The sequence below is a fragment of the Cadophora gregata genome (assembly GCF_030347475.1).
Source record: "Cadophora gregata isolate MNR1 chromosome Unknown scaffold_12, whole genome shotgun sequence".
Classification (NCBI taxonomy): Eukaryota; Fungi; Ascomycota; class Leotiomycetes; order Helotiales; family Ploettnerulaceae; genus Cadophora; species Cadophora gregata.
Window position 1 is genome coordinate 1,172,546 of NW_026695935.1, and position 13,456 is coordinate 1,186,001.

General features: G+C 46.0%; 5 protein-coding genes across 5 annotated transcripts; 4 read left to right on the forward strand and 1 right to left on the reverse strand.

Annotated features, from left to right (window-relative positions):
* Window positions 1-495: 495 nt before the first annotated feature.
* On the forward strand, window positions 496-2,528 carry DIM1 (Dimethyladenosine transferase). The gene is made up of 5 exons (XM_058496480.1): window positions 496-960; window positions 1,015-1,098; window positions 1,147-1,368; window positions 1,420-2,200; window positions 2,276-2,528. Exons 1-4 carry the CDS (start codon window positions 859-861, stop codon window positions 2,155-2,157), a joined length of 1,146 nt encoding a protein of 381 aa, XP_058353731.1. The 5' UTR covers window positions 496-858; the 3' UTR covers window positions 2,158-2,200; window positions 2,276-2,528.
* A 214-nt stretch (window positions 2,529-2,742) lies between these two features.
* ONS95_003187 (uncharacterized protein) lies at window positions 2,743-5,564 on the forward strand. The gene is made up of 2 exons (XM_058496481.1): window positions 2,743-2,923; window positions 2,975-5,564. The coding sequence occupies exon 2, from the start codon at window positions 3,330-3,332 to the stop codon at window positions 5,124-5,126; it is 1,797 nt and encodes a 598-aa protein (XP_058353732.1). The 5' UTR covers window positions 2,743-2,923; window positions 2,975-3,329; the 3' UTR covers window positions 5,127-5,564.
* Window positions 5,565-5,591: 27 nt separating this feature from the next.
* MRM2 (2' O-ribose methyltransferase) lies at window positions 5,592-7,264 on the forward strand (the record flags this gene model as incomplete). The annotated part of the gene is made up of 5 exons (XM_058496482.1): window positions 5,592-5,834; window positions 5,888-5,938; window positions 5,988-6,014; window positions 6,064-6,747; window positions 6,799-7,264. The coding sequence occupies 4 exons, from the start codon at window positions 5,592-5,594 to the stop codon at window positions 6,538-6,540; spliced, it is 798 nt and encodes a 265-aa protein (XP_058353733.1). The 3' UTR covers window positions 6,541-6,747; window positions 6,799-7,264.
* Window positions 7,061-8,727, reverse strand: ONS95_003189 (uncharacterized protein). The gene is made up of 4 exons (XM_058496483.1): window positions 8,057-8,727; window positions 7,775-7,879; window positions 7,368-7,718; window positions 7,061-7,263 (listed from the first exon to the last, which is right to left on the reverse strand). The coding sequence occupies exons 1-4, from the start codon at window positions 8,058-8,060 to the stop codon at window positions 7,169-7,171; spliced, it is 555 nt and encodes a 184-aa protein (XP_058353734.1). The 5' UTR covers window positions 8,061-8,727; the 3' UTR covers window positions 7,061-7,168.
* Window positions 8,728-10,977: 2,250 nt separating this feature from the next.
* On the forward strand, window positions 10,978-12,972 carry ONS95_003190 (uncharacterized protein). The gene is made up of 5 exons (XM_058496484.1): window positions 10,978-11,363; window positions 11,419-11,751; window positions 11,815-12,090; window positions 12,141-12,277; window positions 12,329-12,972. Exons 1-5 carry the CDS (start codon window positions 11,355-11,357, stop codon window positions 12,561-12,563), a joined length of 990 nt encoding a protein of 329 aa, XP_058353735.1. The 5' UTR covers window positions 10,978-11,354; the 3' UTR covers window positions 12,564-12,972.
* The last annotated feature ends 484 nt before the right edge of the window (window positions 12,973-13,456 follow it).

Below are 13,456 nucleotides of genomic sequence, written 5' to 3' on the forward strand. Positions count from 1 at the left end.
AGAATTTTGAATGTGTATAAAACACAGGTAATTCCACTCTTATAGCGGTCAACCAAAAGAAGTTCCAGGACTACCTGAATCAGGAAGTAAGTACTCAAGTATTCACCTCGGCGGGTTTTAATTCAATCCCTCTATTTGGAATTAAGCGAGCTTAGAAAGGTAAACATTCCTCGGAACGATGCGAGAGTCTTGTGTGACGCTTTGTTCCGGGCAGCCTTCGTGAGGTCTACTTCGTCACTTTTTCTGGCGTTTCTCGAATGTTTAATGCTCTTGTGGAACAAACCGGACGCTGGCCCAACGCGGTTACGAGAGCAAGGAGGAACCAATGGAGAGGATTCTTGACCATGACGCGACGCAAAAGTGTGGCTCAGTTATAAAGTTTTGCCTTCTGCCCCCACTGCAGCCCTTCTCCTACATTCCATGTGGGTAGGCATGAACTAAACATATCGAACTTGTGAATGTCATGTTTAATGAAAAAGGCTCCTCCTTACTGCTCAATTCGTCCAGTGAAGAGTGGGGTTCCGACGACAGGAGGCGCCCTCGGCAATCGGCAGGTGCCTCGAAGCCTTACTGTAATCTTCAGTGTAAGGACCAATGCAGCAGCTAAGCTAGTCTCTTCCTCTTGGGTTCGTAGCAACTCCGACAGCACATAGGTACATTATTCTCGTAGGTTTGGACCTTGAACTCGAACTAGGCCAGGGTAAGTAGGGTGCTTAGGTACGCACTCAGTGATAAGGTGCTGGAAAGGAATCACGTGCCACCACAGCCAGCCTTTAGAACCCCGCGCTACAATTCTTACCGCCAAAAAAAAAGTTTTGGGCCCGTGGAGAACTTCTGGAGGTTACCAGAAGCAAAGCAATGGGGAAGCTCAAGTCCAACAAGCGTAATAGCGCTGCAACAGGCTCAAACCCCTACTCTAAAGCCAAAGCGCAAGCTGCCTCTAATAATGTCTTCAAATTTGTGAGTTGGCTCAGGCGCTTCTCTCAGCGACGTAGACTTACGATCGTCCCACAGAACACAAACGTCGGCCAGCACATCCTAAAAAATCCAGGCGTCGCAGAGGCCATCGTTGCAAAAGCACACCTGAAGCCCACGGATGTAGGTTATAATCCTACTCTGGAGCATATATTTTAATTCTCTACGCAGACGGTCCTTGAGGTTGGCCCTGGCACAGGCAACCTGACGGTGCGGATACTGGAGAAGGCGAGGAATGTTATAGCTGTGGAGTTGGACCCTCGTATGGCAGCTGAAGTTACAAAGCGAGTGCAGGGGAAACCTGAGCAGAAGAGATTAGAGGTTTTGCTCGGAGATGTAATCAAGACTGAGCTGCCGCCATTCGATGTCTGCATAAGCAATACCCCGTATCAGGTATAACACATGTGTATGTATGTCGCGAATGCAACTGCTGACGTTTTTCAGATTTCTAGTCCTTTGGTTTTCAAACTCCTGGCCTTACCCAATCCTCCCCGGACATCGATCCTCATGTTTCAACGAGAATTCGCACTTCGGCTTACCGCCAGACCTGGTGATCCATTATACTGCCGATTATCTGTGAACGTCCAATTCTTTTCCAAGATCACGCACATAATGAAGGTAGGGAAGAACAATTTCAGGCCCCCGCCACAGGTGGAATCTTCCGTTGTGCGGATAGAACCGAAGATGGGCGCAGAGCGGCCTGGCGTGAGCTGGGATGAGTGGGATGGTATGTTGCGGATTTGCTTCGTACGAAAGAACCGGACTATGAGGGCAAGTTGGCTGGGTACTAAGGAAGTTCTGGCGATGATTGAACGGAACTACAAAGTCTGGTGTTCCGCCAATCAGATAGCTATCGATGACACAGAACTAGCAGAATACGAAGACATGGAAATTGATGGAGGGGAAGAACAGGATGAATGGGGAGGTATCATGGAGGGTGATGAGGAGGATGATACACCAGCCTTTTTCAAAGAAGAGGCAGAGCGTTTATCGAAGGAGGATGGGGCCAAGACAAAGAGTAGGAAGAAGAAGACCAGAGTTGCGGTGTTAGTCAAGGAGAAGATCCGTAAGGTCTTGGAGGATGTGACCGAGTTGGCAGACAAGAGAGCTGGCAAATGTGATGAAAATGACTTCCTACGGCTTTTGTCTGCCTTTAACGAAGAAGGTATACATTTCGCCTGAGCAGGAGTATGGATTCTATCGATTATTTAGCAAGGCGTTCAAGGTGTGTCCTCATTGAATCTGGTAGAGGTATCAGATAGAATGCTAGCCTATTGTTTCATTAACAGTAGACCTTCAGTCATACAATCCGATGGGCTGCTGCCAGGGTTGACATTTCGCCTTGTGCTTCCAATACGGAGTAAGGTACCTACCTGCCTAGGTAGGTAATGAGAGCAATTGGCAATGGTCGATTGAGGCACGTGTAGAAGGTCAACACTAGGTACCCAAGGTACCCAAGGTACCTACTCCGGGAGGCAGGAAGTCCACAACAATCGAACTTATAGCACGTAGCAATCAGAATCGTAACTCCTCTTACAGGGAGTTTAAAGTAGTATTTGAAAAACTACCAAATTTCTGCTTTCAACTTTATTAATATATTGTTGATTCAATTATACTACGTCCGAAGTCGTGTGGCTCGCCAAACCGACAACATTCAATTACTTGAGTACACTCGATAGCCAGCTAGCCTACCTCAGCCTGCCTAACCTCTCGCCTGCGCTTGTGGAACGCTCAGACCAGGTGTGGCTGGAAACGGTCTTGGCGCCACAGGAATTTGTTTGTTGATAAACATCAAAGAACGGCACCACTACGCGTTTCCCCCATCATTTGCAATCATCACTCCACATCACCCGACTCTATTCTTCCTGCCCATGAATAGTTTTCACATAATTCCATGGTAGAAATGGATTCATCAATCACTTTCAGCGATGAAGTTCCTACTCAGAGTGTAATTGTCCCATCGAACTAAATGGATTCGCATGTGTTAACAGCTGTGTAGCATTTGTCCAAAACACTATGCTTAGAATCGGCATATCAGGAGAGCCTACGTAATACAGAAATGATTATAAAGGATGAAGGCGCACGACGATTACGATTACGGATACTTATGCTAGAGAACGAGAACGATGAACTACACGAGCAACTGGCAGGGGTAGATGTCAAGAATGACTTATTGGAGCAAACCGCCGGAGATCTTCGAGATCAATTGAGCGATGCACAGAAGAATTTCAGGCGTCAAGAAGCCGAGCTTCGCGTTCAAGCAAGGGAGATAAACAACTTGAAGGTGAATAGTCCTGTCGCGAGAAAATCCATACCATAGGGCTAGCCAGACTGACCAGGAATAGGTGGAGTTAATGTCGATGAACGGCATCACAACAGATTCGGCGAAACTCCTCGCTGAAAAATTGTCGCTTTCTCGCGAGCTAGCGACATTGAAGCCCGAGCTTGACCACCTGCGTTCCCAGGCCTCGTCCCAACAAACCATTCTCGCGGAGAAATTGGCTCTACAACGACAAGTCAGTACCTTGGAAGTCGAGCTCGAGACCGAAAAACGCGCGATTAAGCGTGCAGCACAGAGGAGCCAAACCAGCGAGAGAGAGACGGAACTTCAGACCCAACTGGATTCCCTTAATAAAGACCTCATCCGAGAGAGATGGGAGCAGAATAAGGCACGCAAGGAACTGGAGATGGGTCTTCAAAGCCAGCTGGGCGAGGCCCAGAAAGCCCTCACGCGAGAAAAGCGAGGCAAGGAAAAGGCGCGAAAGGAAGTTGAAATCGACTTGCAGAACCAGATCGAGGAACTAAGAAATGAACTGGCACAGGAGAAGCAGGGCACGGAGAGCGCATATAAGGAAGTTGAGGTCGATTTACGCAATCTGGTTGCAGAGCTGCGGAAGGAGCTAGCCAAGGAAAAGCGAGGCAGGGAAATGGAGCGTATGGAAGCGGAGACCGAATTGCAGAATCAAGTCGAGGAGTTGCAGAAGGAACTGGCACGAGAGACACGAGGGAAAGAAAGCTCTCGGAAGGACGTTGAGGCAGAGTTGCTAGGGCAAATTAACGAAGTCAAGACTAAGCTGGCGAACGAGGTCCTTGAAAACAAACGTGTCCGCAAGGAAACAGAGAAGGAAATCAAGACTTTGCATGCTCGAGAAACAGTACTCGAGAGCAAATTGGACCAGTTTCGGACAAAATTACGGGCCACCAAGGAGGAATTGAAGGAATGCCTCGCTGAGCTCAGCAATGCTCGAGCAACAGTAATGAAGACCGAGACCACTGTGAATGGAGGAGATATCTCTGAGAGAAAGGGACGGAAGAGAGGTGCAGTCGAGATGAGCACCGATGTGGATATTGGCACACCAGATGGCGTGGCGAAGAGAGGAAAGCGAGCACCGATCAAACGAGGTCGAACGGATCAGACCATGGTTGGTGAGAAGTCGATGTTTTCCATAACGCCCTTCCTCAACCGAACTACCAACATGGCACCAGATACACCTGACCAGGATGGAGATTCCGGAATTCTAGAGGCCGAAATACAGCCAGGAGGAACCGACGATCGGGGAATGGAAAAAGCGCAATACGAGCAATCTGGTCACCCTACTGACGATGCCCCCCCAATCACTTCAGTTGATACCAACCCAAAAACCCAAAGGAAAGCTGCTACCAAGCTATCAGCTACAGAGAAGAACATTCTTGGAGAGTCCAAGACTAGCGCCAAGAATAAAAAGCCAGCTTCTAAGAACGCTACCAGAGCCATGAGTACATTGGAGCAGGTGGCTGAAGAGGAGGACGAAGAAAACGAGGGTCCCAAAGCTGCAGTCACAGTTTCGAGCAAAGCTGCAAACATGCCTCTCAAGTCAGCCAATATCAAAGCTTCCCAGCTTCATGCGAAGAGACTCGACGTTGAAGATGGTGGAACCAGAAAGAAGAAACGCAAGTTTCTGGGAGGGGGCAGAACTCTGTTTGATGAAGAAGATGGGGAAGTGGCCAAGAGACCTGCTAAAGTCGCCCTTGGCCCTCCTCGACTACTGGGTAAAGGAGGGCTTCCCGGCCCCAGAGTCTCGCATAGTATCATCGGTTCTTCTAGCGCATTTAGTGTATTCTCTCCTTTGAAGAAGGATCGTCGAGGTGTAGGAGCAAGTTTTTTGGCATGACCTGTTGTAGTCGTATTGCATCAACTTGAAGCTGAAGTACATGGGGCTGGAATGCACAGCCTTTTCGGGGTCGTGGGGTACTGGATTGTGTTCTTGAGATTACGTGACGGCTCAATGAAAATGCGCAACGTATAAGATGCCACGCGGATTCTAAATGAATATTTCGTGATCTGTCCTTGGGACTATTATAGACATTATTATCTCAATGTATACGCTATCTTGTGTAGAAGATAAATTCCTGTCGAAATACGTAAGCAGAAACATAGCCTGGAAATGTGCCCAGTATGTCTTTCAACGTGATTGGTGATTTTTATTCCCTGTGGACAGCCCAGCCTTGCCAAAATAAAACATGCACAGCCTTTCAATTCAGCCTTGTCGTCTCGCACGGACTGCTCTCAAGCAGGAAATTGAGAGATTCCCCACTGTCTTCACTCCATCCGAACCATCAGTGAACGAAATTGCTATATGCTGTCGCGATCTGCCCCAAGGACAGTCCGCAGGACTCGCCCTACCAGGATATGTCGCGACCAAGCAGTCGTTTGTCCTGGAAGTCGTGGTAATTCACCCAGCTTTCCCGCACCACGAAGCGCGAACACCCGTAGCTCCACGTCTTCAACAAGGTGGAAGAGCAGACAAGGAAAGGATTCTTTTGCCCGAGATGCAAAACTTCAAGGCTTGAAAAGCAGAGCAGCTTTCAAACTTCTGGAAGTAAGTGAGCCTGGATTAAAGGTCGCTCGAGAGGATCTTGCTAATGAAGGAAGATTGATGCCAAGTATAAAATCTTCAAGACTGGGCAAACCGTCGTAGATCTCGTAAGGGAACTGAAATCCGCCATCTAAGGGCAGCTCTAACCTCCTATAGGGCTACGCTCCTGGAAGCTGGTCACAGGTCCTCTTGCACTGATAGAGTCTAACTGCGTGTACTGACGTCAACACAGGTCGCGGTGGAAAGAACAAAACCTTCGGGTCGAATTGTCGGTATCGACATCATTCCCGCCCAGCCACCGAAAGGTGTTTCGACATTCCAAGGAAATTTTCTATCGGCAGGCGTACAAGCTGAGGTGAAGCGATTTCTGTTGGACCCTGACCGTGGACGTCCCAAACAGCACCTCACCACTGTTTTCGAGGATTCAGACACGAAAAACACGACGACTCTTATCTCTGAGCAGCAAGAGAGCTACATAGACCACGAACGACATATGGATGAGGATGGCCCTACTGCTCCATCAGCCAAGAAGACGATTAGAAAAACCTACAATGGAATGGAGCGAATGGTGGATGTGGTTTTGAGTGATATGTCCGAACCCTGGCCTCAAACTACTGGGTTTTGGAAGAGAACTCTAAGTGACCCGTACATTAGGATGATGAATACAAGCGGTATAAATTTTAAAGACCATGCTGGCAGTATGGTATGATAATAATTTGGCTTATTGGAATGTCTTGATTGACCTTTCATTTAGGATCTTTGTGCTGCAGCCTTACGATTCGCTCACGATACTCTTCGCGTTGGTGGCCATTTCGTGTGTAAGTTTTATCAGGGGTCCGAGGATAAGCAGTTAGAAAGGAAGTTGAGAGCCATGTTTCGGACCGTTCATAGAGAAAAGCCAGAATCTTCGCGCAGTGTAAGTGGGGATAGTTCGTTCGGGCGGAGCACTTTCACTAATTGTTTGTAGGAATCAAAAGAGGCCTTTTTTGTTGCATTGAGGAGGAAGAGCGACGTTAACGTAGAAGAGGTCAAAAGCAATTCTGACTTGCTTTGAGAAAATTTTACACCTCGGTTTCCATGGCGCATGATACTTATATCCATTGATGAGAGTCTGAGTGACAGCTAGCAGAAGAGGGCTGGTCACATATTGGAATGTGTTTTTGTCCCTCAAAGAATTCATTCAATTGAGTATTCCCATTTTTATTCATGCCAAGCAAACCTGCATTGCACGCCATGCTCGCCATAATAAACCGAAAAGAGGTCCAATTTGTCTCGGGGCATATCTTGCTTGCCAAGGCCAGATATCCATGACACCCATAATACCAGTGTAGTTACATTTAGACCTTGAAACCTCTGGAGCGTCTACGTCCACGGGCCTTCTCGAATTTGCGACCCTTCGACTCAACATATGGCTTCTTATGCTTGTGAGGACCTGGAGTAAAGTTAGTATATGTACAGATGGCACAAACATAATTAGGGCGTCATGTGGCCTTGATCCAATTTCAGAATGAGGACCGCTCGTAGAACCGAACTCACCAAAGCCAAAGTGCTTCACGGCCTCTCTAGAGTTCTTGGGACCTCTGAGGAGAAGGGTGTTGCTTCCGGTGGGAGCCCGGAGAGCCAATTGATCGAGAGTTAAGACTTCTCCACCAGCAGCAACAATGCGCGCACGGGCAGTAGCAGTGAAGCGGAGAGCCGCGACGCTGAGCTTTGGCACGGTCAGGAGACGGTTGTCATCAGTGACAGTGCCAATAATAACGACGGTCTTGTTATTCGACTTCTCGGAAGTGTTCGCAACGATTCGAGAGATCGAGACTGGGGGTCTGTTGATGCGGGACATGAACAGGCGGCGGAGTACGACCTTGTTGAATGATGACTCTGTGCGGCCTATGAAGCAGATTTAGTAACCCTCATAACAGACATGAAGCTGGGGTGTGACTTACGCGCCAGGAAGCGGTAAAGCTTCACAAGGAGCTTGAGATAGACATTGTCACTCTTGGGCGCCTTGCGATGAGTGCTCCGGACGTGGTGGGCGTCAAGATCGATACCTAAAGGAACCTCATCGTCAGCCTATGGCCAAATATGCTCTTTGCATTTCGGTCTTGAGACACGAATTTGCTGCGCTAGGTCCGGTCCCTGGGTTGCACTTCGACCTCACGATCGAGAAGGTACAACCGCAGTGACTCCAGACCATCACTTGCATATGGAGGCGGATGGGTACGTACCCATTGTTGCGGTTTGTCGACGGTGTTGTTGATGATCAGGGTCAAGATTCAAGAAACCCTGAGGTGCAAAAATTGAAGCATTGCGTTGGTGCGGACAGATACGCGCTAGCCACTAAGCGAGCCAGGACTAAGGTACCTACCGAGCCTACCTTAGTAAGTGCCTATTCTGGTTAGAGTCACATGTCACGAATTACAAATTCCCGAGAGACATACGAGCACACAAGGTCGTGCGAAGGCAGGGGTAAATGAACCGTCTCAGGATTATCTGCAGATACAGCAGTTACTTCTTAGAAATTTATTCAATTCTAGGAACGTTCCTCGGATCGCCTTGGGACGGTTTCCTTCCTTAAGGACAGTCCTGGACGACAGGAATTTGCTGCCTGGATGCCTTGCACTGAAGTCAGATTGTTTTTGATCGAGTACTCCTCTTGAACAACACTTACAGTAGGGTGCAAAAAGTCTACACACTGCTAAGGGGGCTAAGGGGCCACTTCCTAATTCGGTAGTACTTCCTCGCGCTACTTTTCGAACACGTTCCTTCTAAAAATAACACACTTTTATAGTCTTTTAAGATACCTTAAAAAGAACTTTCTCCTTATATACGTGTATATATCATAGAGCTTAGCTCTTACAGTTAGAAAGCTTCTTGAATTTATTAAAAATATCCTGAGATTCCTCTGTCTTCGATTCGTACGACCTTACGTAATTATCCTATTAGTACCTCTGATTTTATATCGAAACCGCGTACTAGAAGACCTTAAGCTCTTATAGAAGAATAACGAGATTATATGTTTAATATAATAAATTATACGAATCCTTATATTAAGATATAAGACTTACTCCACGAAGTTAATAATATATATAAGAAGAGGTATATATAAAGCCTCTTTCGAATAATAGATAAGAAAAAGTAGCTCTAAAAGAAACGCCTTTTTATAACTCTAGTATATATAATAATTCGACTTAAGTAGGCTATTTAACACTAGGCTTATATAATTAACGATTAGATAAAGGTTTCGTAGTCTAATAAATATATAATCGAAAGAGGTATCGGAATTAAGCTGATTTAGATATTTATATATCTAAAAGATTAACTTTAAGAAAGAGATATTTAAGGCGTTCGATACTTAAGGAAAGGAGTAAAGAAAATATTCTAAGCTACGTTTAGATATAATTAAAGGATAGGATTAATACTTCTTGATAGAGATCCTTTAGCTACTTAAGAAGGAGTTACTTTATAAGTTATTCGAGTACTTTATTCCGCGTTTCTTCCGGAAATCGTTATTAAAAGTAGCGAGTTTATATATAATAGCGTAAGGCTATATTAAGGGAATATTATTAAAGAGATACTTCGAGAAATATATATTCGAGTAATAGAATAGCTTCTTTATTCTCTTAATTTAAACTTAATCAAGAACCTTTAAGCTTTAATAAAGGCGGAATTATATCGATTATACCCTGAACTCGATTATATACCTAATACTAATAAGACTTTAGATATATTAATTTAAGGAGCTTAAGAGATATAATATAATATTAATAATAGGCTTTTATATAGATTAGCTACTATAATATATTTTCGAGTTCAAGATATAATTAATACTAAAGGATAGTATATGAAATATTAGAGAATTCAGTTTATTTACTATCTAAAGCAGCGATATTAATAGTACTAAGATACTTCCTAATCGAGCAAGTGGCCCCTTAGCCCCCTTGGCAGTGTGTAGACTTTTTGCACCCTACTGTACCTAGTTATACCTCACACGTTGACCGTACAAACTGAACTCTCCCTGAATCTATCGATATAGGTACTCCTGGGAATGAAAAATAGGAGTTGATCTTATACAAGAGGTACCGAGGAGTTTATTTGACGAAGAGATAAATCGATATTTATTCTCTTACCAGTAAGGAATAAAGGGTCTCTTATCTGAAGAGTAGTAAGAGATACATCTATTACGCTACTGTCCTTGAGAAAAGAACTGTTTTGAGGCGGTCTAAGGAACATTCTTAAAAGGGACACTATTTTGAAGAAGAACTATCCGCACATAATCCCGAGACCGTTCTTCTACTCCTTCGTTTGACTGTAAGGTGGGGGTAGGTCGGTAACATGTCTTATCCTTACTTACCTAAGTCTACTTGCCCCCGCATATCTTGGTGTATTGCCCCGGTGATGGATGCTTCTTCAGCTCCTGGCTTCACGCCACACTTGTTCGTGAAGTACTTGAATGCCACTTCGAGCCTGGTCTCAAGAGAGTCAAGTGGCAAAGCTCATGTTGAACTGATGATGGCGATGCCTACAATATTAACATCACGGAAGGTGCGCGGCTAGCCTCAAAAAGACTTTGACTGCAGGCCATCCAGAGCGACAGGCTATTTACAGCCCACAAAGGGCTCAAGCCGATCTCGACGGGGTCTTTGCAGATTCTACATGGCCATTCTGATGTCTGCGACGAGACCTTTCTAGAGCTCTATGAAGCCACAGCATCAGTGCGCTTCCTGAAGCAGTTCTACTACCCAGTTAGCAGAAACCAAGTACTTGCTATTGCCATCGTTGCATACCTTGAGTGCCGCTATAAATGGAAACTTTTGGTCTCGTGGTGAAGCTGAACTAACTACCTAGGTGAAGTTCTACCGCAGCAAAGTGACCGAACCTCACAATTCCCTGCTCCAGTCTTTCGACTTCGCAGCTCCATTTGAATTCTCCAAGCTGTGAAGACTACCAGTCGTGACAACTCGAACAGAAAAAACAGCGAATTTGTGCCGAAGAAGCCTCTGCTTCGTACTGCATTTGCTGTGGTACTTATATCAACTCGCTATTTATTAAACGCGCAGAGCCCCCACCCCAAAGTAGCTCGCCCCAGATTCAGCCCTGACGCTTGGCATCGAGGATCTTAAATATTTGACCAAAAACACCTCGAGGACCGCAGAGCTACCAAGCCTCCAATCAATTCCATACTCCACCTATCCAGGCGGCACCTACATACTCCCATCAAAGATCCTATCTGCTACTCGAATGTTTGCTCCCCGTCCATCAACATCCCTTGAATGGACCCCAAATTGATTCCTCCAAGACCTCGATCAGTAACGGACTAATTGACCCTCACGATTCGCACCGTCCACCATTGCCTCTGATTGAAAGCACACTTCGGTCTTGCACTCAACCGAGGGTCTTGGATTTTTGAATAGGCCGTTCGATCTTCATCGCGCGTAAGGTACTGTCACTGCTCGCATGCGCTGAGGTTCTGGATACGCGTTGAGCTTCAGGCCGCGGCGGGTGCGAATCGTAATTTTACCGGAAATGGCTGTTGTAGGTTAGCACTCCCAATTGTAGACCGTTACTAACGGTGACGTGATATGAGTAGGAGTCTGGGAAAGAGTCCCTCAAGCCCAAATATGGCCCAAAAGTACTGCAGATCCGCGAGATACTTGCCCAGCCGGTTTTTGCAGCGTTCTGTGCTGGAGGAGTAGCAGGTGCAGTCTCTCGAACCGTAGTATCACCTCTGGAACGACTTAAGATTCTCTTCCAAATACAAAGTGTTGGCCGTGAGGAATATAAACTGTCCGTCGGAAAAGGCCTTGCTAAGATGTGGAGAGACGAAGGATGGAGAGGCTTCATGAGAGGAAATGGTACAAATTGTATCCGTATAGTGCCCTACTCCGCAGTACAGTTTGGCAGTTATAATTTCTATAAGAAGGTTCGTACCCCACAGAAGAATAGCAGGGTTGGCAGAGCCAACGCAGCCACTGATATGTGATAGTTTTTTGAGCCTTCCCCGGGTGGCGATTTATCTTCCGTCAGTCGTCTTGTCTGTGGTGGCTCGGCAGGTATCACGTCTGTATTCTGCACGTATCCCTTGGACATTGTCAGGACCCGACTGTCTATCCAGTCTGCATCCTTTGCCGCCCTTAGCCAAACACAAAGGGACCGACTTCCCGGCATGTGGGCGACCTTGGTGACTATGTACAGAACAGAAGGTGGCATTCTTGCTCTCTATAGAGGTATAATACCGACTGTGGCTGGTGTCGCACCTTATGTAAGTCATGTGTTATGATGGGCACACTTTGAGATTAACGCAGCTCTCAGGTTGGACTAAACTTCATGACTTATGAACTAGTCAGGAAATACCTGACTCCTGAGGGTGATAAAAACCCGAGCGCTGTACGGAAACTTGCTGCAGGAGCCATATCAGGGGCAGTGGCGCAGACCTGCACATATCCTTTGTAAGCTTCGTCGTCATAAACCAGAGAGAGGTAATGGCTGATATAGTCTAGCGATGTTCTTCGCCGCCGCTTTCAGATAAACACTATGTCTGGAATGGGTTATCAGTATAAGTCTATCTTTGATGCCATCCATGTCATCATAACACAAGAAGGGATCAAAGGAATGTACAAGGGCATTGTTCCAAACCTGCTGAAAGTCGCTCCCAGCATGGCAAGCAGTTGGCTTAGCTTTGAGATGACAAGAGACTTCTTGCTCACCCTCAGACCTGAAGAGGTCGATTTGTAGGGGAGAGTCTGTTCATATTCAAGTTTGCTTTTTGTGAACAGCCAGCAGGTCGAGCAGTTCAGGCTGAAAAGTGGGATGTTCGCAGCCGGAAAGAACGCCTTGTATGTGACAGAAGAGATCGGACACGTAATACACCTGGGTCAGCATTGGGAGCCGGCGCAAAAGGGCTATGTAGAAAGAAGTAGATATTTCCTTGCACTGTATTTGACGGTTACCAAAAGTGGCATCATAGATCCATGATATGCGGATGTATGGTTAAAGAGTACATAGCCAAACGGCTTCATGGGAACCTGCAAGATTGTACTGCATACATTGCGTTTGATCAGAGACGCAAAACACGTAGCTACCTACCTAGGCACATTTGATGGATAGATGCGTGACTCACCATTCCCATGAGTGCACAAGTAGGACCTTGATTTCAAATTTCTCCAGGAATGTTTACCTAGCTTTGGAGTGGTGAGGCTCTTCTCCCGAAGAGGCTACAATGTCACATCACGTGACTATCATCGTATTCTGGGGTAGGTGCTTTCGCCTTATCTCAGTAAATCAGCCCCTCCTTGGTGATACTCGCTGCCTACCCCTTTAAGCGAGCCAATTAAAGGCGAGAGCAGCTAGGAATCACCGGAGGGTCTGAGGGAAAATGGTGTTCCTTTGGTAGCTCGCGCGGCTACTTTGGTAAGGAAATCTTACTTTTTAAAGGTAATACTAGAATTGATACTTCGATATCTTATATAAATAGGATTCTAATAACTAAAGGCTTATTTAAAAGCTCTTCTAATTCTCTATCTTTTGTAGTAGTTCTTAAGTACTTTGAATTAGTAGTTATTTCAAACTTTTTAAGTGTTCTCTATAAGATTTAAGGAAATATCACTTATTCTTTAATTATCAGATGC